Here is a 24,000-nt window from a genome sequence, read left to right as displayed (position 1 = left end):
TCCCTCTGTCCATCCTGTTGAGTATGACCACATCAAATCTCCCTTATATGATCTTGTATACCAATACAATGTCCCTCTCCAGTTTCCTGTTCAATGCACACACCCCCCATCCTTTCTCTTCAGTATGACCCTTTTATATATTCCTGACATGTTCTTGTGCTTCAGTGTTATGCTCCCCTGTCTGTTCTGGCCTCAAGAAAAATGAGTTCCAGCTTCTCTAACTCATTGTCATGTTTCTTCCTCTCCATCCGTAGTTTTCCTCTGGATTCTTTTCATCAGCCCAATGCTCATTTCCTTATATGAGAATGCATGCAGTACTCATGATGTGGTGTCACCAGTGTCCTGGAGACTAGAAGCATTACGCCTTTGCTTCTGGAACCATTCACCCTGAGGATACACTCCAGCATTCTCTCTCCTGCTCCCACTACCTTTTTATGCTACTCTTGGTGGTTCAGCCCATGGGGGATCAGCATGCCAATCCTTTTTCTAATTTGCTGACATGAGTTCTATTCCCCCAGCAGATATTTCACATCAGGGTTGTTGTGGCTCAGGTATAATAGTCCATTTGTTTACATTAAATCTCAACTGCCATGTTTCTGACCACTTATTCAGTCTTTCCAAATCCTTCCCTTAATTTCTCCATGTCATCTGCTGCTGAATTTATACTTCTGTCATCAGCCAACAAGAGGATCCTAGTCTCTATTCCCTCAAATACATTGAATTATAATCATCCCACAACTGACGCTGTGGTTGTCCACTACTCATTTTCCTGATACTGTCCCCTCTCACCGTAACCTTTTGTATTTTGCCATTTAAACATTCAGCTATTTCCTCAGTCTTGGACCTACTACCAACCCTTCCAGTTTTCCTGTCAGCATACTGTGCTGCTGATGTCTGGGAAGACCATATCTACTGGTATTTCCATGGCAAATTCTCCTGTAACCCATCATGTAACTGCGTTAGTTTTGACCAACAGGTCATTCTAGCCATGAGCCCATGTTCACTACTTTGTCCACTAGAAATGCTACTAGCCTTCCTCTAATCACTCTCTCCATGACATTCCCTGCTATGCGTATTCAGCTAACAGGCATGCAGCCCCCCAAACTTTCCTCCCCCTCCTCATTGCACAAAGGTACCACACAGACTGGTTTTCAGACCTCACAAAACTGCACCTGTTAGTGATTTGTTGAAGGTCTCCATCAAGGGTCTGCCATTTCACTGGTCTGATTTCTGAGGACTCTGGTCCTTGTACTTTACCTTCCATGTAAATAGCCACTTCCCTGCCCAACTCATCCCTCTCAATCTTGGTATCTGCCCAACATTTCCCCTAATCTTCCCTGTCACCCATGGCATTGCAGTCTTCCCTTGATTTCATTTGAGAAAATTGCAGCAAATCATTCATATTAAAAAACATTCACTGGAAGGCAGCAGAAAATATTCACAAAGATTTAGGGCTTTCGCCAGCAGATTTCATCAGAATAAAAAGTGCAGCAAAAACCACATTTAAATACACTAATAAAAAAATCAGCACTTAAATACTTAACCAGTCAACAAACAGTTCCAATTAAGTCTATAGAACACATTAATTAATGCCAATTATCTATGTAAACCAGCCAGTATTAACAAATATACTATTCTAAAAAAAAACACTTTATAAGATGCTTTCATTAACAACAGGATATTTGTCTGCTTGCATCTTGACTTGACAAAGTTTCTCTTTTAAGAATTTTGTTATTGTAGTTGTCTCCCCTCTGATCTTTTGGAACTTAGTCTAAGACAAATAAATAAAGCTTTTTGAAAGACTTACATACAGTGGAATGGTTAAATTGTGCATTATTTGTATTCATTCAGTACTTCTATTTTTCCTCAGCCTTCTGTGATCGCCATCACATCTTTGCTCAGCCGGAGCAGGTCTGTCCTTTCCTTCCTGCTGTCTGTTATGTACCTAAAATGCCCTTGTTCCCCTTTTGATTCCTTCTGTCACCTTGCTTTCAGCATTAGCCTTCACCTGACTTACCACCTTTACTGACATACATTTGTTTTGAGGTTAGTAATAACATGACATATTTAATTACCATGGCATATTTAATGGTTCGGGTAGTAGATGATATTGCAAGAAATGAGGGAGGTGTATTTATTTTGTGTTTTTCCCTGCCTACATATTGTTACTTACTACCTCCAGTATTTGCTCAATATAGTGTGTGTGTACATACTTGTGTGTGTGCAATCATCTGTAATGGAGGATACAGGAACTTTCCCCCATTGTTACTCTTATGAACATGTCTGGCTTTTTTTTTTCCTTTTTCTTTTTTAATTATTTTCACTCAACTTATTTGCCCCCACAGTTTAGCAAGTGGTTGTTAAGGTATACTATGTTTTGTGGAGGTGTTGCCTGTCCATTTCTATTAATGTCTTTCATCAATGTATGTTTCTGCATTTTAGTTTTGCTTGAATAAATTGTAGTGGTTTTGACATGGCTATACTTTGATTAATTTTCCTACATCTCACATTCATGAAGTAGATGATCATTTTACAAACGGAATTAATGCAAAAAGGTGGTTTCAGAAATGGGGGGGTGTCTTGTCTTAGCTTCTCACAAAAACAATTTGTATACTCTTAGGGCAATGTTGGCACCTCTGTATTCTTTGCTTTATGAAGTAGAGATGTATATGCAATAAGAGCAGTGATGCAGTGACTGGCGTTTCGCAGATTTTATGTTACCTGATGTGCCATCTGTATGTTGTCTCTTTGCGTGCATGGATTTCTCCAGGTACTCCAGTTCCTGCCATATCCCAAAGACACTCACTGAGTAGACTGGTGACTTTAAATTGTTTGCAATTCGTGTGTGTGTGTGTGTGTGTCAGACAAGCAAAAAGGCAAGGCAATCTACTTCTATTCCCTAATTGCCTAATACATTCTGTAGATGTCAGCGGCTGTTCATTGGATCAGTACAAGAGTCAGATGCACTCTGTAGATATCAGCCATTGTTTATTGGATCGGTGCAGGAGTCAGATGTGACTCATCATCACTGAATGGATGGATAAATATCTAAACAGAGCTTGTCAATTATATCTTGCATAATGCATTTCCGTTAAATAGATGCTATATTATATTGCTATATCTATATACATATTGAAGGATTATGTCGTCAGTACAGTCAATGACTTAAGTTGGTGTATGCTTCTGAGTCACACATTCGTTTTGTCAGCTTTTTCATTTCACCAAGCCAAGTATCATTTATATTAGATTATGGGCACTGTATAATCAAACATATATATTCCAGAATAAGTAATATGCATGTTAGTGCTTCAATGAATTTAGAATAGTTAAACAGGCTCTGTGCTATAGAATTAAATGCTCATTATTCTCGTGATTAGAACAGTATCCAGTATCAAAAAAACATTACTGCAGCACAAGGAAAAAAGGCAGCTGAGAATACAATGTTATTAATGAAACAAATTTAAGGCATGTACTGTATTAGTTCTCATTTCAAACGATCTTTTCTAATTTCATTTTATTTGACATTGTCATGCCTTGTCTTAAATGAATGTGTTGCATTTTACAAAATATATGATTCCTTCCAGTTTTGCTGAAATATGTAAAATGCAGGCTCAAATTGTTATTCCTGCCTTCCAGACTCAAAAGCACTGACTGAGCAATGATCATTCCACTGACAGGAAATACGGCATTTTCACTTTTTCTTTCCACTAATGCTTTTATTACATAGTAGTGTGTGTCACTATAGAAGAATCTTACTTTAAGAAAGCAATGCTGCATAATATATCTTGGTGTGTGTGCGCGTGCACACGTCAGAAGTGAAAAGCTGTAAAAACATTTTCAGATGTTCACAGATTGTTATTAGGCATGTAGCCTAGAAGGCCATAAAGCAGCCTAGGCCAAATTTCCAATTCCCCCAAAGCACTGTCTAGTTAAATTACTTCTTTAAAGTCACACTGTAGACAAATGAATTTGGAAAGATTCAAACTCTGTACTCTTTGAACAGGAGTAGCCCATTAACAAATGAGAACTTTAGTCATGTGTACTATCTGCCAGAAACTTTAATGTTGACTTAAGGCAAGTTAATAAAGTGAGAAATATTTTAAAAAAAATCAGGATTATTTTATTTGATAGCATACATTTCAGTGGGATAATCTATATTACAGGATGCCTCTTTAATATGTCACATCCAAAAAAGAATACAAAGGCTACACACAACCATTTTAATACAGTAGGTACTATAGACAATAAGGAATACAGCTGCAACTTACATTCCCTAGATAGTTTGTTTACCTCTGAATACAGGTAATAAGGATTCATAGGTGTGTAAAAAACAGAATTTGATTTTTAAGAGTTGAAAATCAGGGAATTATATCAATAGTTAAGACTCTGCCAAAAAAGCAATTACTAGAACACAGAAATCAAAATCTGAACTAACTATAAGTAGTGAGTATTGTAACAGAGGAAAAAGAACAAGGTGTGGGATATTTAGAAAAGGATAGGAGGAAATTACACAGAAAAAAATAGAAATTGTGGTAACGATAGAAGCAGAAAAATATTTTGGAGGAGGAATGAGGTTTAAGAGAATTTAGTAATTGAGCAACTTAGGTAATGTTGCTGTGAATATATGATGTATAATAATATATGTGGTATATACTATTTGTAAATGTGAATCTCTTAATATGGTTTGAATACTTTTATACTGGAGAAAGCAACAAATTCCACAAAAAACTTGTAAAACAGACCACCGAAAGAACTGTGAGAGTCCAGAAATTAGTGGAGGTAATTTAGGACCTGGTCATTGACCACTCAAAGAATACCAGGCTAAAGGTTAAACCACCAAATTTATTTCTTCTTGAAGCTTTCTGCTTCGTAAGCAGACTTCTTCAGAGTACATTAACAATCCAACCTACTGCTTATAAAACCTTAATTAGTCAACTACTAAGTAACTAATTGTTAATTAAAACCATAAAGGTAAAACACTAGCTAAATACAGAATACAGAAAATAGTTCAATGTCAATGAAATTTGACGTTAGTCATATGTTATAAGTCAAAAGCTGACATACTATTTTACAAAAATTTAAATACGTGAGCTACATATATGCATCAAATGAAAATCTAATACGTTGTGTACTAAGTCAATATTTTGCATACAGATAAACCAGAAATAATGAGACTAACAGTTGGTAAAAAAATTAGCTAACCATATGAAATGCTTGTAAACATACTAGTAAGCAGATCTCATATATAATAAAATAAAATAAAATAAAATATGTGAACATCATTCAACTGACTGTTAAAACAAAAAAGAAGAAAGAATGGACCCAAATCATAATGAATTTTCAGGGTGCCACGTGAAACTGCGTTATTCCAAATACATTTTGAACAAGTTTAAATACATAGATACAAATGTAAAGGCTTGGATACATGTAAATGAATACTTTTATATAAATGTAAGTTTGCCTATGTCACAATTCAATAAAGGTGTTCAAAAATGGTTGAGCAATTTATGGTAATTTCCCTGAATTTATCAGTTTTGTACACCTATATATATATATATATATATATATGGTTCTACCTGACATAGCCGAAACCACACAACACCGACAACCACATCACCGACACCACATATTCGACAGTCCATAAACACGAAACCACACATAACCGACAACGAAATAACCGACGGTACACAAACACGAAACCCCATACACTGCACACACCACAATAACAATTATTAAAAACAAAACACATCCCCATTCCACAAACCACACACACAACACAAGCACACCAAAATCCTTACAAGCCCACACTAAACCTTACCCTAACCCTAAGGTCCGTCACTATCGCACACTTACCTACCCGCTCCCTAACCCTAACTCACTTAACCCGCACCTACCGCTCCCTAACCCTAACTCACTTAACCCACCCCTATCGCTCCCTAACGCTAACTCACTTAACCTACCCTTCGCACTCCCTAACCCTAACTCACTTAACCCACCCCTATCGCTCCCTAACCCTAACTCACTTAACCCACCCCTATCCCCACAGACCGTCAATCTCCACACTTACCTGCCTCAAGCGAACGTCCGTCACTACCGCATACTCACACAGCCTTTCCCCATGTCGGCATCCTCGGCGTTGGTGTTGTCATCCGTCGTGTCGGTCTTCTGCATTGTCGATGTTCTGCAACCCGCGATTCTCGTCGGTTTTCTTCGTTATCGATCTTCTGGAGCTCAATTCGCTGTCGGTCTTCTGCGCTGTCGACGGTCAGGTAGAACCATATATATATATATATATATATATATATATGTATATATATATAAGACAAAGGAAAACAAAGAAAGGACAGCCTTTGATACAGCAAGCAAACAGATTAACAATTTATGGCAAATCAGTGCTTTGGAATAAGATACAAAATTTAATTAAATCTTGTTCTGTTTCTGTTATACAGGCAGTGCATTTTCTGGAATTTTATTGCATTTTCCAAGTCAAAAATGGAAAAGAAGCAACCTAGTTGATAGTATACGGTATGGTCTACAGATTGTTAGCTAGATAAAAAAATAGCTTAGTGCTTACAGAAAAAAGCAGCAGTATTATTAAGATGGTCACCATACTTTAGGTAGCAAAAAAGACTTATTGTTTATCACTGGCAGAAATTTTAAAATAGTGTGATTATGAGAAGACACGCAGGGTCACTCCGATCACTCAGCTACATGAAACACTCTGAATCCTATTAATTTTTGTTACCACACACACCCTACAGACTTGCTTCCCATATATCACTCAATCTGTGTTTTAACTTATTATAGTTAAGTATAAGTTTGCAGGAGAGATTCTATAATACGGCCTTGCAAATCATCAGTAAAAGACAGGTAAATGGATAGTATAGTTTACAACATCGGAGGTTTATTCTAATCAGAAATATGCCAGCTATTGTAGACTTGGCCAACAATGTCATAGAGGAACCCATGAAGGTGACAGAAGAGTTCAAAATATGATTGTAGTGGGTAGAGTTAATTTAGGAGATGCAGACAGAATATTTCCAGATTGGATTATGCTATAGGGAAAGGCGATAGGAAGAAATTGGACAAAAAGGGGGAGAAGTTCCATAGGAATACAGAAGACTGAGAAGTAATAATCTTCAGTTTAGCATAATTGCAAGATTAAAACCAGTGGCTACTGTGATTAATTTATGGCATCCCATTAATTCATCTAACAGAAGTTTAATTATTGCTTGAGTTTTACAATGCTTAACAATCCAGCAGGAAGAACTCCTATCCCCCCGCCCCCACAGAACACCCTCCAGTAATACCAACACTGCACTTCTATCCTTTATAGATGCTATCAATAAAGCAGAGATAATGGCAAACTAGACTTCTCCTTATTTCTGCACTTGTCCGAAGCCTTTGACACAGTCTGTCAAAGCACACTTCTACTTCAAATGTTCTCACCAGGTCTATCTCAGCCCACCCTTCTATGGTTCAAAGGCTACTTCTCCAATAGGTATCAATCAGTAAAATGGCACTCCATCCTCTCTCCATACCTTCCTGTCACCACTGGTGTACTGCAAGGCTCTGTCTTTGGTCCTCTCCTCCTCAGCATTCGCACCAATACTCTCCGCACATTCAAACAACAGGCCTCCTAATACAATATGCAGATGACTTCACACTAGTATGTATATCAGACAACCTGGAGCATCTCAAAAATTACTCAGGAAGGTTCAACAGCCACTGAAACATGGCTTTATAGCTCACAATTCATGCTCAGTCTAAAAAAACAAAAAAAAAAACTACTCTCCCAAAATCCCTAGCTCATGAAAAAAACAAAACTTAAAGCCCTCTCTCTTGTTAATACAACCAGTGAAGTCTTACATTTCAACTGCATATATAAAACTGCATTAATAAAAAACTAGGGAGACAAAAAAAATTTCACCAGTACAACTAAAACTCTACTTACCACTATTTACCTTCTATTTCATGGAGTTCCCATCCTTACTAATCTCATTGTAAAAAGCAAAGCTTGAACAATGCTATAATAAAGTAGCTACATTTGCAGCAAATACCACCTTCAGAACTCACCACTGTATGGCATTGAAAAAACAAAATCGGTTAGAGCTACCCCATCAACTAACATATACACAGTTTCTTACCACCGGTAAAATTATCCAGCATTGATCTGTTTGTCCAGCATTAAATACCATTCTACACAACTATGTTCCCACTTGATCATTACAATCCAATGACCAAAAACTGCTCTCTTCCCACAAACCTATAAAATCTATTGGGTGTGGTCTACACGCATGCCATGTTACTAAGGTCTGGAATGCCTTACCTGTACCTATCAAATCAATGCTCTCTCTTCTGTCTCTTGAAAACATTCTGAAAGACTTCCTAGTTAAAATCTAATTCTGTTCTTGTACAACCCCAGGATAAACTAAATCCTTAAACACGAACAAGTTCCTATTTATACTTGACAACCCCTTAATCCCCCTTCTCAGTTGCATCCCTACTTCAATCACTGTATCTATTTCTCTTCCCCAACACTATCTCAATATGCAATATTTTTTGTCTTAGTTCATATTGCAGTTTCTTGCTTGTATTATACTAACTTAACTTTACTTTCTCAAAAATGGCTAAAATTTCTCTAAATATTAAAATATTGCCATACAAGTTGTATGCATTCTCAACTAATGTTTTCTCGTTATATCTAACCTAGTATGCATAATTAAACAATAGATGGTTTTGCATTTTTTGGAGAATTGTAGCTTTTCTCCCTGGGCTTTTTCTGAAAATGAGCACCTACCCAATCCAAATTTCCTAGTAATCAAATGCCAATAATTAATTAATAAATATACAAAGGATGCACGTTCCATAGACAATGGAAGCACTAGGTGATGACTTTATCCTGCTAAGCTGAGGCATGTTTATTGTGTCGTTAAACTAGGACTTTTGAATCAGTGGTGAATGGGTTTTTCTTTTTGAGAAAAATAAGGTCACACAGAGGTGTGTTTGACATAGTTGAACATGAGTGGTAGTTTTACTGTATTGCCTTATATACACGTAGCTTAAGCTGATGAATTCCACTGTTTTGTTAGAGTGTACCTGTTTCTACGTGAAACAGTTTCCATTTCAGTTACAGTCTTACTAAAAAAACAGAGCCAGTATAACCTACAGATGACAATATCCCGTAAGCACTACATAAAACCATGAGTAGGTTGAAGGAAAACAGTACTAAAAATATTGCCCAACACAGATTTGCTGAAATAAAACAGTGTATTCATTATCTTAGGATTATTAATCAGTTCTTTGTAAATGTTACAGAAATACAAATGCATAGCACAGAATAGTTTTTAGGTACAGCATTTAAGGCTGTAATGTAGACAATGGAAAGGTTTGGATACAAGATCCTGACTACTTTGAAAATGAAGCTGAAGCTTGAAAAATAATTAAAAGTATAATCAGACTCAAAAAAAGAAATTCAAACTATTTCCAAAATCTTTTACCGAAGGACTGTTTTCATGCAACAACAGATAAATCTGAAACACTGATGATTTACAGAAAGATGCCTGTAGGACTGCCTCAAGTGATTTATTCAGACCCTAAATAACTTGGTTCTTAAACTGTCATGCATTGTACCATAATCTTTTTATAGCTCACTTAAACTTTTCACTGTAATTTATGTTTAATACAACTAACTATGCATATTAGTGTGTTTAATATTATTTTGCATGAAAATCACACTGTGCCATTAATCAATACTGGGTATCCTTTTAAGAACATGTGAGTTCACAGCATTAAAGGTAAAGCAAAAAGACTGATTCTGTCATATACATCCACAGTAACTGGAAACAACTACAATGCAGGCAATTTTAGAATAAATAAGTATGTTAATAAATGTACAAGAACCAGAAAAAGTATAAAACATTATATGCCAATTATTTGACAAGACAGGCAATACATTTGTGAAAATTTTCACAAAAATAATCAGAATGGGTACAAAGAAATGTGAAAATGTACCAGAGAACTCAAATTTCAAAACAAAACATAATACATTCTGTGAACTGGGTGGGCCAGTGGGTAATGGACCAAACAGTTTCTACAGCTGTCAGGATAGTGCCATTCAGAGATGTCCTTTACTGCCATTCACACACTTCCCCTGACTACTTACTAAGGGTTTTTCTACATGTGGGCCCCACTCCAAAGGGGAAAGTTGGACAGGTGTCAGGGAATGTGGAGCAGATGAATAAGAGGAGACTTAAGGAGATTATTGATGGCAGACAGCTGTAGAGGGACCCCCAAAACAAATAGGTGAATATGCAAAACTGAAAATACAAATAAAAATGCCTACCAGTAGTTTAGAAAACTTTAGAAAATATTGCACTAAAAGTCAGTATATAAAAAACTGACTCAAAAATCAAAGTAGATAAACTGGAAGGTCCTGCCATTATAAATATCTTCTTTGGTTATACATCCCTTATACACTTTCACTTTTCTGTAGAAGTGGCTAATTTCTTTCAGAGCAATGTATGACGTGTAGAGGGAGGTAAGATATATATACTGATTGTGTGTGTGTATGTGTGTGTAAAAAACAGAAAAAAAAATAATTCAAATGGCTTGAAGCTCTAGTGACTGAAAATGTTATTATTAAACAGCAATCCAATACAATAAAATTAATATGGGGCAAACCACTGGTAATTCTAAGTTTGCATGGAGAAGGTCTTTATCTCCCACCTTCCACTAAATAATTATTCTCATCCAAGATTGCAGCAGTTGGGAATACTATTAAAAACAACATTTTTGGAGTTTGCTTTCAGTCTGAGGCAACATGGTCTTGAACTGAAAAACATATAGCAAAGATATGAGGAACAAAACTCTTCAGTTTGGGGGAGCATGGCTTTCTTCCTACTAATTAATTCAGTTATTGTCTAAATCAGGGTCACAGGCAACTGCAATATATATTTGCAGTCAATGAACCCAAGACTCAGACAAATTGAGGATAAGATGCCAGTCTATTACAGGAGACACACACACGCATATACATAAATTTGTATGCTTGCATATAATTTGACAAAAATCTGCATGTCTTCTTCCTAACACACATGCATACAAAAATGCTTGCATAACACTCATTACCTAAAGTATCTATCTCGAGAATGCTACTGGCATCTATGTAGCACAAGATTCCATAATCAGGAATTGGTGTGATTATTTGCAATGCCTACTAATTCATCACTACCCAGGGGCCATACAATGATTCACAACTAGGTAATACAAAGCACATGCATTTTCATTGTACCAAAATGTGACCTGCATAAACTTACAATGCCACAATGCATGTGTCATCTGTCCTCTGATCATATGATTTAGAAAAGCATAAATATTTATGCATGTAACTTCAATGAATCCCTGACATAAAATATTGTACAGGACATTGCTACAAACACATCCATTAAGATGTTCATGCACACCCGTTCACCTATGTGTAAATTCCAACATGCCCTGATGTAAGCACTCTGTGCTGCACGCAATGTTATACGCGTTTTGTTTATTTACACCCTGAAGTCATATTTTTAGCCATGAAAGTCAATTTTAGATGCAAATATTTCAGTCCGTTTCTTTGTCAACGACAACACTGTTAGTGTCTGAACTTCTCAGTTTAGTAGACATATTTCTTCATTCAGAGAATACATTCCAACATAATTTTGAAAATACCACACACCAGTGCAAAACAATAACTGATGCTTGCAATTTACCGGCAATACACACACACGTTAAATGCATGATATAATAAAATGCGAAACTCACTTGCACAGAACACACACCCCTATATATATATATATATATATATATATATAGATGATAGATAGACAGAATACGTAAGATTGTATTTTAGCATAGTTCTGTTATTCTTGTCAGTTTTCCAGGTTTACAATCATTACTGTCGTTTGTTAAAACATTTATTTTGCAGTGTAAATTACCCTAGTTTAACCACTGGTTCCCAATATAACTGATAAAGTGATGCAGAATCGCTATTGCCCCTAGCTATGCCACTGTTATAAAAATGTGGCCATTTCACTTTTTTATAATGTTGTTTAGTGACCAAGTGGTAAGAAAACGGCAAACGTTCACCGGCCTTTCAAAGAAGCTGTGAAAACACTGCAGGGAATTCAGCAATACAATGCATTAGTCAAAATATAAATAAGCACATTTAATCACTTCTTAAACATCTGCTATGAGAGAATGCAGCTCTGGGTCTCAAACATAGTGGGGCTAAGGCTGACCCAAATGTGATACGGAACGAAGGAGAAGAGGGAGCAAGGGAATGGGAAAATATTTACCAAAAAAAATAATAATAAAAAGAAGTGGAGCCAGAGAATAAATTTATAGGTAAATAAAAGCTGAAAGAAGAGCTGGTGAGTGTACACCATTTGGTAACAGAACAAAGGAACACCAGAGCTAGCTCTACAAGACATGCTGCAGTTAAAGGTTCTCCTGTTATCTTTTGCCTGTGACACTTTCACCTCTGTCGCCATGGCAATTGCAACCCAGTTTACACACACAGCACTTGCAATGACCAAATCCCTGATAATGAATGAACAAATCCAGAGCTAATACACTGCTACATTTCAAGCTAGTGTCCTCCCTGGGGGCTCACACTTTAGCGTGACAGGGTCATTAACATTATCGACCTAGTAGGCTGAAGCAGGAACAGGGTACCTGCTGCCAGAATGAAACTTGCAACCAATTCCTCCATACCCCGGTCAGTGGCTTTGTTATAAGAAGCCATATCAGTTAGCCTGGGGCTTTTCCATTTAACAAAACTACGTATGCAGCCCATTTCGTTACACTGAAATAGCATCTTTGTACAGAAACAGCCATAATATTGTTATGCGTTACACGCCATTTCGTATTAATACGAAGCCACTATGGGGTCCTGGGGGCCGTCATTACACCAAGCCCAAACATGTCCTGTTGATTCCGGTACCATTAATGATCCACTCCAGAAAATAACTGAAATAAAAGTGTAGACGTTTTCCTGCTACTCTGGGGATTAAAAAAAACGTTGTTTTTCTTATCAATGACAGAGTATTTCGCAAAAATAGAAATACTAATAATTTGGAGTAGGTGGTCCTTGCTTACCCTTGGAAGCATCCTTTTCTTCTTTTGGTTTTATTATCACCTTTCCGCTCATAGATCCCAGTTTGATCTTAAAATTCCCAAACAGAATGGAAAAAAAATCCAGAGTAGCTTCTTCAGTGAATTCTTCAAAGCAATCTTTGTTAAACCTTTTGTGAAAGTGGCTTTGAGATTCGCTCCGATCCCTAAACAAGCATCGGCGTAATATACTTTTGGTACCCCACGGATGCGCAGTAGCGAACCACGCCCACGTCCACTACCTGAACACGCCTTCACGTGACGTTTATGTATATTTAATGAATATTCATAAGCTGGTCGCTTTGACGCGTAGTGTTCGCTTTGGGTCCGGGTCCAAGTGTATCTGCAAGGTGTACACTGATATGAACGGGTAAAGGTGCTACTGCAGGTGTCCAGGATAAAGGTTGTTCAGGCCCTGAGGAGAAACATGCAGACGCCGAGTTTAACGTATCACATAATGAGACCTCAAAATATGTTAGGAGCTGAGCTATAAGTGCATGCTGCGTTGTTTGCAGTCAGCGCACATCCAAATGTTCCTGATTTTGCAGACTGTCCCTGATTATACATCATTTTTTTTCTGTTCCTCATAAAATTTTGATTTTTTAGGTAAATCACTGAGGGTTACAGTCAAGTCAGTACAATCGGTCGAAGCAAAATCTGTTTTTCTATTAACTTTTTAAGTGAATTATTGTTATATTATTAAAAATATATGATTGATTTTGAGCCTCTCCCCCCTTATTCATTTTGGCTTTGTCTGGAATTCGTGCTGAAAGAAGTTGATAGATACGAAATTCAAGAAGTCACCTAGAGTAAGGATCAGCAGCAAACTTGCCTGTGACTAGAGGGTCCTGTCAAGGATTTAAGGAAAGGAAGGTATAGTACACCCTAGAGTGCTGAAAGTGAAGAGGAAAACGAACGCACCTTTGGTGAACTGAGTATTGAAACAGCAATATATTGGTGTATTTGCCATTTTTGTCCCTGTTGGTGGATGATGCAGAACAGTGTGATGCAGGGTAAGTTGCATTAAAAGCCCTAAGAACCAAAACAGAAACCGTTATCTATTTTTTTTCTGCGTTGTTGCTTGCATCATCTATTCTTTGCTTTAATTGGACCTTTTGGCCCCACGGGCAAGAACCAATAATGGAAGAATGTAATTCAGCCAGTCAGTGGGTCTTATTTCTTTGTTTTTAACCCTATCTCCCAGAAACATGGTGCATATTTTGTGGCGCCATCACTTTGATGAATGCTTGCTTCCACACATGTATTAATTATGGCTGCAACATTATCTGCCACTTGACAAGGACCATGCTATGATGCCATGATGCCAGCTATAGTGCTAACCATTGCTTGACAAGGACTGTCTGCCTATTCCTGGCACAGGATCTCTTAGTCTGATCTCTGTCAGGTGGAATACCTTCTGCTGTGCTAGTCCACACCATTGCCTTCCCTTGAGATGGGTTAGTGAATGTTGTCATATCTGTGCCATTCCCTTTGGTGGATCTTGCAGTGCCTGAGCCACTATTGAATCCAGTTCACTAGTCAGGACTGCATTCTTCTACTCAAACATCTCTTATTTGGATAAGAAATATTACAAAATCTCTTCCAAGAGATTGCATCATAAAACACTATGTACTTTCACCCATTAGCTGGCAAATAAATAAAATGTTTAGTTGCGCAAAAATTATTTCATATTTGGCTCAGTGATTTCTCCAGAGCAAGTATCTTTCTTCTTCTTCAGGTCTCATAACTTGAGGTGTTGGTGGTTGTGACATCCCTCCTCTTGGCCGGTAATCAAGGAGCCTCAATCCTCACCAGTGAGGGATATTCATTTGAAACAGAAATGGATACACACAGTACTTCCAGATGCAGCTCTCTGCACTAAGCACAAGTTCCCTGAAGAGCACACACAGTCCTGGGGCTGGGTTTCTCCTCTCTCTCTAAAGGCCCCAAATAAAACTCCACACTGAGGGAGCTGTAGAGCTGAGTCCTCAGCTGGGTATTCCAAGCCAAGTCCTCCACCACCGTCTCTATGAAATCAGTGGTCTGTGTCCCTGCTCCAAGTAGCTGACAAACACACACTGAGGATTGATTTTCACACACACACCTGGGAAAGGCTGGCACAAATCTACCAGCTACGCCCTCTCTGCCCAGAGTATAAGGTAGAGTAGCTGGCTTTGGAGTGTTCTGGTGGCAGTATCTAAGGCTCTTACAATAGTACCCAATTATACTGGGGTTCCCATCAGAAGAGTGAATGCTTAAATTAGCGAATGCTCTTATATCAAACTTTAAAATGTTGAAGGCATGGAACATCAATTTTATTCCCAGGGAAAACTATCGATAGGCCATTCTCCGGACTTTGCTGTTTTCTTCACTGTGGTGCAATCCTGGAGTTGGTATATTTAAGTTGGGGGTGTGGGGTGTACACTTTATTTAGCCTGTACATTGGGTTTTTTTTTTTTTTTTGGATAAGTGAATTTTTTCCCTGGAAAAAAATTTGCTGATCTGGTCCTTCGACATTTTAAGGTTTCACGTTTTTAAGCTCGATAAAAGAGCATTCTCTATTTTTAGCATTCAATCTTCTGATATAGACAATTATACTGAGTAAAATTAATACTAATACGAATGGTAGTGTTTGACCAATGCAGCAAGGCTTTCAGGAGCAACCACAGTGTCACCAAATAAATATAAGTACTATCAAAGGTTAAAATATTTTCTAAAAGATCAGCCACAATGAAAAAAAGTTTAAGATTACTATATAGAGTGATAATTTTGGAAGGAGGGAAGTCCTTCTGGCATTGATAAAACTTAATATACTCCACTCATCATTTCTTTGCAGATTTGCTATTATCTTCTGTGATTGATGGTCAAAACTCTTATAATTTATGTCATAGTCAAAGTATTTATACATGAAACATGATTTCCAAGTATAAGCATGATCGTAAAATAATTACTTTTGAAGGTTGCTAACTAAGCGTTCTGTTGTAGAGGTTGTGCTATTTTGGGAACAAAGGAAATGCATGTTTTTCACCATTTCTTGCATATGTAATTAGAGGGGCAAGGTATACAGTGGGGCATGGCACATGTGCAGACATTTTTATATTGTTCTTGGTGTGTGCGCCTCATGTTGGTGGCAGAAGAGGGGGATAAAATCCACATGAAAACATTTATGGATACATTTATACAGAATTTCAGTTTTCATTTTCTTGTAAGATTTCCTATTCCTTATTCTTGTAGGTGAGCCTTATTTTGTATGGAAATGGGCAGCTGGAAAGTAAGTGATTGAGGTTGCTACAGAGCATCTCAGAGTATACTAAACTTAACCACTGCAGTGTTTCCTACCTGGTATTTGTCATTAACAACTTAGCTACTCCAAAGAAAGCTGGCTAGCAGCCTAGCAATTACATTTCTCCAGAGGTTACATTTTCCCCCTTCATAACACAAAAAATACACAGTGCAGCTTAATTCTAATCTTGGACTCAATACAGTATCCAGTTTATGCAGAAATGAGGAGATGTTAATTTCTTACTGTACACGACATGGCAGTAGTGATTCTGGAGTGTACTGGTAACAATATCTAAACAAAAGATATTGCTATGTATCCCCCAAGTAAGCCAAACATTTTTCACTTCTGTGAGAACCTAGCAATATAGAAGTTCTGAATATAAGCTGCGTCTTTTTGGTAGCCTGACTGTTAGTGCTTTAGTTTTCCTTCATGCCGTTTTAGCATTTAGTAGCCAGAACTAGGTGTTGATCTGCTGTATGCTAACTATATTAGCCCCATGTATTGTATGTGTTGAAAAATTATTATACAGCAGTGATTAGACCTATGTAGCAGCATGTCTTGACTATTCTCACCCATATTATGCAGGTACATTGCAGACAGTAGCAGAAGCCCTAGGGCATTGTGCTGGTAAAGAAGAGCCTGGGGAACTTTGTGTATGACAAACAAATGGAATGGGTTAGTGGGGCAACATTTGGGCAGCATAAGAGTGAAAGCCCATCCTGGGATTGATGGCAGCCCACAGAACAAAGTCTCACCCCTTCATCATATCAGTGACTTTACAAATTGAGAGGATGTTAAATCGCATCCTCTTAAGAAAGGAAATATCAGTGCATTGTTGTGGGGTGCTGCAGCTAGACAGCATGGAAGGAATGAATGGTACACACAAGAAAAAATGCAAATGATTTTGTGCCAAAAAAGTGCCTCAAAAGTATATCATAAAAATATTGCTTTTGAGATATAACACACTTTTTTTTCGGTTTTCCCCCTGTTGCGTAATAATCATCAGATCTCTCCTGGTTCATCAGTTCATTCATTCCCCATCCGCTGGGTTACAGTCGACTCAAAGGGGCCAAACATTTGGGTTGTTACCCAAGCTCGATATCCACAGTGTAGATGTACAATGCATTGACTGGGCTGATGTTTCCCACATCCACTAGGAGCATTGCCAGCAAGCAGCCCTGCCCTCAAGCACAGGTGGTAGTTTCCCCAGTTTTCAGTGTAGAACTCACACTACCATGTGTGCTCCCTAAGCATCTGTCCCATCCCTCCCACACGGATAGGTGAATAGACCATGCCCCTTCACTCCTATCCCTCCGTGCCCTGCACCTCCTGTACCAGGACTGATAATTGAGCTCTGGTCATCTGGGCTGCAGTTAGAGATCCAACCCTCTGTGCCACAAAGTCAGACTGAAAGAGAAAACCCCTAGTGTTATTCTTTTAGTCTTGGAGCTGAGACAATATTTGAATGGACAGCCATATTAGTCATTTCTCACAGACACCACAAGGTGATCAGTAGCTGCTGTCATTTAATGGGTAGAACACCTTGAACTCTGTTCCTGTGAGCAGCATGCAGTATGTTTAGTCTAGGAAAAGCTTGTAAATACCAAAGGTAATCTCATGTATCACAGGACAGAGAATCAAAGAGAAATCTTTGCTTTGTCTTGGTGGTATGCTCCATTCTTTGGTTGTTTTGTGAGATAAGAAACACGTGCTTATATAAGCTTAGGGCAGTTGCAGTCTTTTACAAAGCCACACAGATGTTAGTATAAACTTATAGCAGCTGATGAACGGCCAGAGGACAGAGATAGAGAGATGTGCTGCACCAATGGAGGCTTAGAAAGACGTTTTGGCAGGTTTATATGACTAACTGTGTCAGTGACCTACAAAGATAGGCAGCAGCAGTCAGAAAGGCACCTGTGAACTAGGAACTTCAATAAAAAAGATGAACACAGGTGAGGCCAAACAGAGTGAACATTATGAGAGGAGAAAATAGATAAAAAATAGTATAATGCCACAGGATAAACAGAAGATCTGCTGCATAAAAACACCACCAGAGTGCAGAAGCAGGGTAAACTGAGTACAATAGAAACAACTTTATTTTATTGCAAACAGTTGAAGGAAACAGCACAACACTACAATGAGCAGGGCAGCTCTGATCAAAAATGGGTGAAGAACACAAAGCAAAAACTCAGTGTTCTAATAGTGGAGTGATAAAGAGGACAGACTTGGCCTTGTTAAGTGCTATTAACAGTGGCTACTAAGCACATAGTGCAAGACAAGAGATTGATGGGCTGTACACATCCAAAATTTAAACCATAAACTTCCCACTGAAAAGGCAACCAGTCAAATGGGAAAGGCACTCAGGATCCACTGTATGCTCAAAAAGCCAACAGTCAATAGCATCTGCTGACTCTGCCTCTTCTATCAGAAAGAACAACAGTTACAGAGATCAAACACAAATCCAGTGCACTTGGACAGAAAGGTACTCCACAATCATTTCCTGGATGTAGTAATGGCTTTTAAACTGGCTCTCTATCATTATTATCAGCAGTGTTGCTAAGTGCATTCTGGAGCTCAGCACATTGCCAGGTAGCAAAACAATCCTAAATTTCAGTTGTAAAAGTTCCTGATAAAATGGAAACCAGGCAAGAACGTCTCTAAAGAAGAAATATACAAGAATCAATGGCATCTGCTCTTTATGTCATAAGGATCAAGTAGTCGGGGCCAGTTTGGGGCTAAATGGACCTATTTGGCATAATAATGTCCTGCTATCATGGGGTCTCCACACTGGGCTCTTAGAGGGTCATTATGCCTTATGTGGCTCAGACATTTACCAGACAGACACAAGTGTAGCACATTTTCCTACTGATAGTCTTGCTCCTGTAGTTGTTACAAGTCTTGTTGGTGGAGTAGACATAATCTACCATCATGCATTGCACTAGTGGCTAGTTAGTCTGATTAGTTGCTGCAGTTTATGCTTCTTGAGTAGCTCATAGTGTTAGCTGCTCACACTACCATAGTGGTTAGCTGCTGCTGTTAAGAAAGAGCAGAGTTTTCATCTCTAAACTGGCCAGATAAACCATCTAATTTTGTGTACTGGTCCAGTTACTGTCTCAGAATATAAGACCAGGCTTAATCTGAAGACAGATAGAGAGGTGCTGTGGTCTATTTTGCTTTTCTTGCTGAAACAGGGTTTACGATTGGTTGCTTAGGAATGCAATGGCAAGATCACTGTGGAATGTTAAGCATAAGGAAAAAATTCTGATCAAGAAGACTTGTGACAGAATGTTACCAGTTCAACAGTATGGCGTATAAATGCTTGCTGCAATCACAGATGAAACCACAATAATCCTAGAGAAGTGATATATGAGGTATTTGTGCTGAGTGATTGAAGACAGAGGTAGGTAGAAAAATGATTCACTTGGATGAAAACGGGAAAAAGCTAATAACAGAAGCTGTTTGATTCAAATACACTGCAGTGATATCTCTGTTTCAAGGTCACATACAAAATCCAGGGGGTAAGCAGACTCTTAAAGCTAGAAAACAGTTGGAATGGACTGGGAAACAGTTTTATGTCGAAGCATACTATAGAAAGTAAAAGAAATTGTGTAGGTTTGTATATGCTCACAATACCCTTGCGGGTCTCCATTAGGCATTCTGATTTCCTCCCACCTACCAAAACTTGATGCTTAGTGACTATTGTACATTATCTCTGCATACAGTCCTTACTGTTACCCTTGTGACCTATGATATGGTTGGAAAAGAGTTGTGTATATTAGTCCATTTACACAGTTTAACAAAGAATTAAATAAATTAAAAAATACACTTTCAAAAATAGTTATAAGTAGTTAACCATGTGAAATGTTAGGACCTGCCACACAGAGTACCAAACTATGGAGACTAAATGGCCCAGGAAATGGACAGACATGTACCAAATCTGAGATGGTCATTTCTGGGAATATTCTCTTTTCTCTGCAGTATGGCAATATCAGAATTAGATGTCTGGGGATATAGGGGTACAGAAGGGAATTTCCCCATTCAAAAAAAAGATAAGTTTAATATTTGTTCTTTTACTGAGTTTTCATCCTTTTCTTTCAGTCTGTTGACACTCAGAACTAGAAGTGCCAACATTTCAATAGGGAGCCTATAACTTTTGAGTTCTGCGAGCAACGCCATGTTTAAGAAAAGCACCAATATTGTCAATATTGTTATTGTTGAACATTCTGTGGAAGTTAAACAGTTTTGTGTGATTCTATGGAAAATCTTTGACTGTAACAAAGTATAAAAATTAACTGGGGTCTGGACGTCCAACTGTTCAGATCCAGTGCAATATATGACTGAAAGCACATGAGGAAAGAAAGCAGTAAAATGAGATGAGATTATAATATTTAATGAAAGCTAGAAAATGTTCAGGTTTCTTTTGCCCCGCCCCTTTCTTCCCACAACCGTTTAGTGCAGTCCCGCTGTCTATTCTGTCCAGGACTTCTGGCATTTGTAGACACTGAGCATGGGAGGCAACAGCTGCGATTTCAATGAATCAGAAGACTTTACCAGGTTCTACATTTCATAATGAACCAGTTCTTAGTAATGTGATCTATGTGGTGTTATCTGCAGCATACATATATGCATATATGGAGTCCCTTTAAATCCTTGAATTAACAACGTCGATTCGCATAACAGTGAGACAACTTCAGCTAAAATTTAAATGAATGAACTCCCGGAACAATTTATTTCACCTCCTGGAAACTAACCACTTGGCCACCATGGTGAACTTTGCCCTTTTATCCAGTGTAGTGCAATCTCAGAGTTGTTATATTTAGTTAGGGTGGGTGTGGGGTGCAGCCCCCCCCCACCACCACCACTTTGGTGGGTTTAATTTGCTTTATTTTTTGTTATTGGTGGCCAAGTGGTTAGTTTAATGGAGGTGAAATAGTCCATTCTGGGAGTTTGTTCATTTAAATTTTCACTGAAATCATCTCGCTGTTGTTTATGATATAGTTGGGAATATATATATATATATATATATATATATATATATATATATATATATATATAGATATATATATGGTTTCCTATGAAACCATCAAATTTACACTACATCGAGAATGACTACATCGAGACTAGACCATCGAAAGTACATAACAGCAAAAACAGAAATCGTCGACATTTAAAACATCGACTACATGGAAAGGGCAGAACATACAGGAGAGAAGTTATAAATACAGTTATACTACACTACATAGCATACACACTAGCCCTGACCCAAACCCTAACCCTAAGGTCCGACACTATCGCACACTTCACCTACCTGCACCCTAACCCTAACTCACTTACCCACCCCTAGCCCAAGCTCTGACACTAACGCACACTTCACCTACCTGCACCCTAACCCTATCTTACTTACCCACCCCTAGCCCAAGCTCCGACACTTCACCTACCTGCACTAACCCTAACTCACTTACCCACCCCTAGCCCAAGCTCCGACACTACCTGCACCCTAACCCTAACTCACTTACCTGACCACTCCTACCTCCGTCACTTGTCGGTTATCTGGCGTCGGTGATTTCTCAGTCCGGGAATCAAGATTCGGTCTTTAGAAGGGGACCGTTAAACATACACAAGTGCTGTGACATTTCATTTTCGACCCTTTGGAAGTCGACGATTTCGATGGTTTGCAATTTCAATATAGAAGTCCCGATCTTATGGTTTCATAGGAAACCATATATATATATATATATATATATATATATATATATATATATATATGTGTGTGTGTATTTATGTCTTTCCTGTAACTAGTTTAGTTCAGATACAGATTTGTTGTAACCAGGACTGTTTGTAAGCTTCTGAGCCCCCAAAGCCTTTCTGTGTTGGAGGGAAGCCTTCTAGCTTATCAGTGGGAGTGCTAAGCACTAGGTAGCCTAACTACCACAAGAGTGGTTTCTGACACAGAAATTGTAGTTTATTGGCTGTTTGGGTAGTTTTTCCAGCTCTTTCAACTTTCTGGTTTAAAAGCCTGCGTTTGCGCTTGTTTCCCACCTTTCCTGTAACTCATCTAGTCCAGATACAGATTTGCTGTATCCAGGACTGTTTGTAAGCTTCTGAGCTCTGAAGCCTTTCTGTGTTGGAGGGAAGTCTTCTAGCTTATCAGTGGGAGTGGTAAGCACTAGGTAGCCTATCTACTACAAGATCCAGGTACAGATTCTTAGTTTTAGCACTTGAATTATTTTCAGAGCTTGTTGTTGGCACTAAATAAGCTATAAATTACTACAGGACTCAACCTTCCTCTTTACATAGAGGAAAACAGTTTTTTGTACTTACTTTCCTCACTTGCTTAGAAAAAAAACAGCTGTTATACTCACTTTCCTCACTTGTCCAGAGGAAAGTAGTTTTTTATTAAGGCATGTCCAAGGGTCAGCTCCCAGTGTTCTCTTCTGTCTATCTGATGAATCTGGGTATCTTGAGGCAATGCAGCAATTGCCTCATGTACACAGACAGCCCTCTCTTCCTACCACCCAACACCACAACCTGAGAGAGATGCACTTAGCCAAACTGGAGATAAAGCTCTCTCCAACCAAGACTTAACTCGACAGTCAAAAGTAGAAAGTAAACACTTGCACCACATCGCACTCATCACAAAATTCACACACAAACACAAAAACATTTGCAGAGGCTCTCAATATTACTTACTCAATTATTATTTACTCAAGCAACAGAGACCTCCAAAGCAAAAACGCAAGCAACCTCCACCACCCAATACAATCCAAATGACACATAGCCCAGAGACTCAGTATGCCAATAAACCACAGCCCATAAGGCAAACCAATGTACCCAATACACTAGTCATAAGTGACTCTGTTGTCAGGCACACTGATGTCCCACTCACCAGGCTAAACACAGAAAAGGTTACTGTCCGCTGCCTGTCAGGTGCCAGGATCCGCCACATAATCCACGCACTCAGGTCACTCCACAAGTACAGATATGACTGTCATTGTCCATGTTGGTGTGAATGACCTCAGATGTACCTCGCTGGACTACATGAAGAGAGACAAGGAAGAGCTCTCCGATGTGGTAACCCAAGCAGGTATGACCCTAGCCTTGAGTAGCATCCTGCCATCGCCCAGAATGATACCGCAGTACATGGACAAAATGATTGACTTCAACAATTGGCTAAGCTTCTGGTGTCATTCTAAGGGGATCCAGTATCTGTCTGCCTGGGACGACATGGTCGACAGACCACGATGCTTTGCAAGAGATGGCCTGCACCTGTCGCCCCTGGGATTCCGGATACTGACTAAGGCTCTTGCCACCCCTATAGTGCCTTTTTTAGGCAAGGTTCAAATGACAAATTCACCACCTTAACAGGAACAGGCAAGCAAAAACTGAGGGTAATGCTACTCATTGCTAGAAGTCTAAATCTCAAATTGCACTCACTCGAGGCACTCCTTAAAATGGAGAAAATCGATATCTGTGTAGTGACTGAGACCTGGTTCAAGGCTCTAGAGAGCACCCCTGCATTACTAGGCTATAACTCATACCACACTTTTCAGCCATCTAACCTGGAC

At 38.6% G+C, this 24,000-nt stretch overlaps 1 protein-coding gene across 4 annotated transcripts in view; it reads right to left on the bottom strand.

Moving 5' to 3' along the window:
- FGF13 (fibroblast growth factor 13) overlaps positions 1-24,000 on the bottom strand; it is a 2,301,951-nt gene that overhangs the window by 1,937,339 nt on the left and 340,612 nt on the right. Inside the window, exon 1 of one of the 4 annotated variants that reach the window (XM_044057539.1) lies at positions 13,138-13,342. The exons of the other annotated variants lie outside the window; for them this stretch is intronic. Coding sequence (XP_043913474.1) covers positions 13,138-13,189 — 52 coding nt within the window. The 5' untranslated portion in view covers positions 13,190-13,342. Of the gene's footprint in view, positions 1-13,137; positions 13,343-24,000 lie in introns of those variants that run through there. 4 annotated transcript variants of the gene reach the window in all.

This window comes from Protopterus annectens, chromosome 15.part0, assembly GCF_019279795.1.
Source record: "Protopterus annectens isolate FY-2018-M chromosome 15.part0, PAN1.0, whole genome shotgun sequence".
In the NCBI taxonomy this organism is placed as follows: domain Eukaryota; kingdom Metazoa; phylum Chordata; order Ceratodontiformes; family Protopteridae; genus Protopterus; species Protopterus annectens.
Note: the sequence above shows the minus strand (reverse complement) of the source record. Positions and strands in the feature narration are given on the sequence as shown.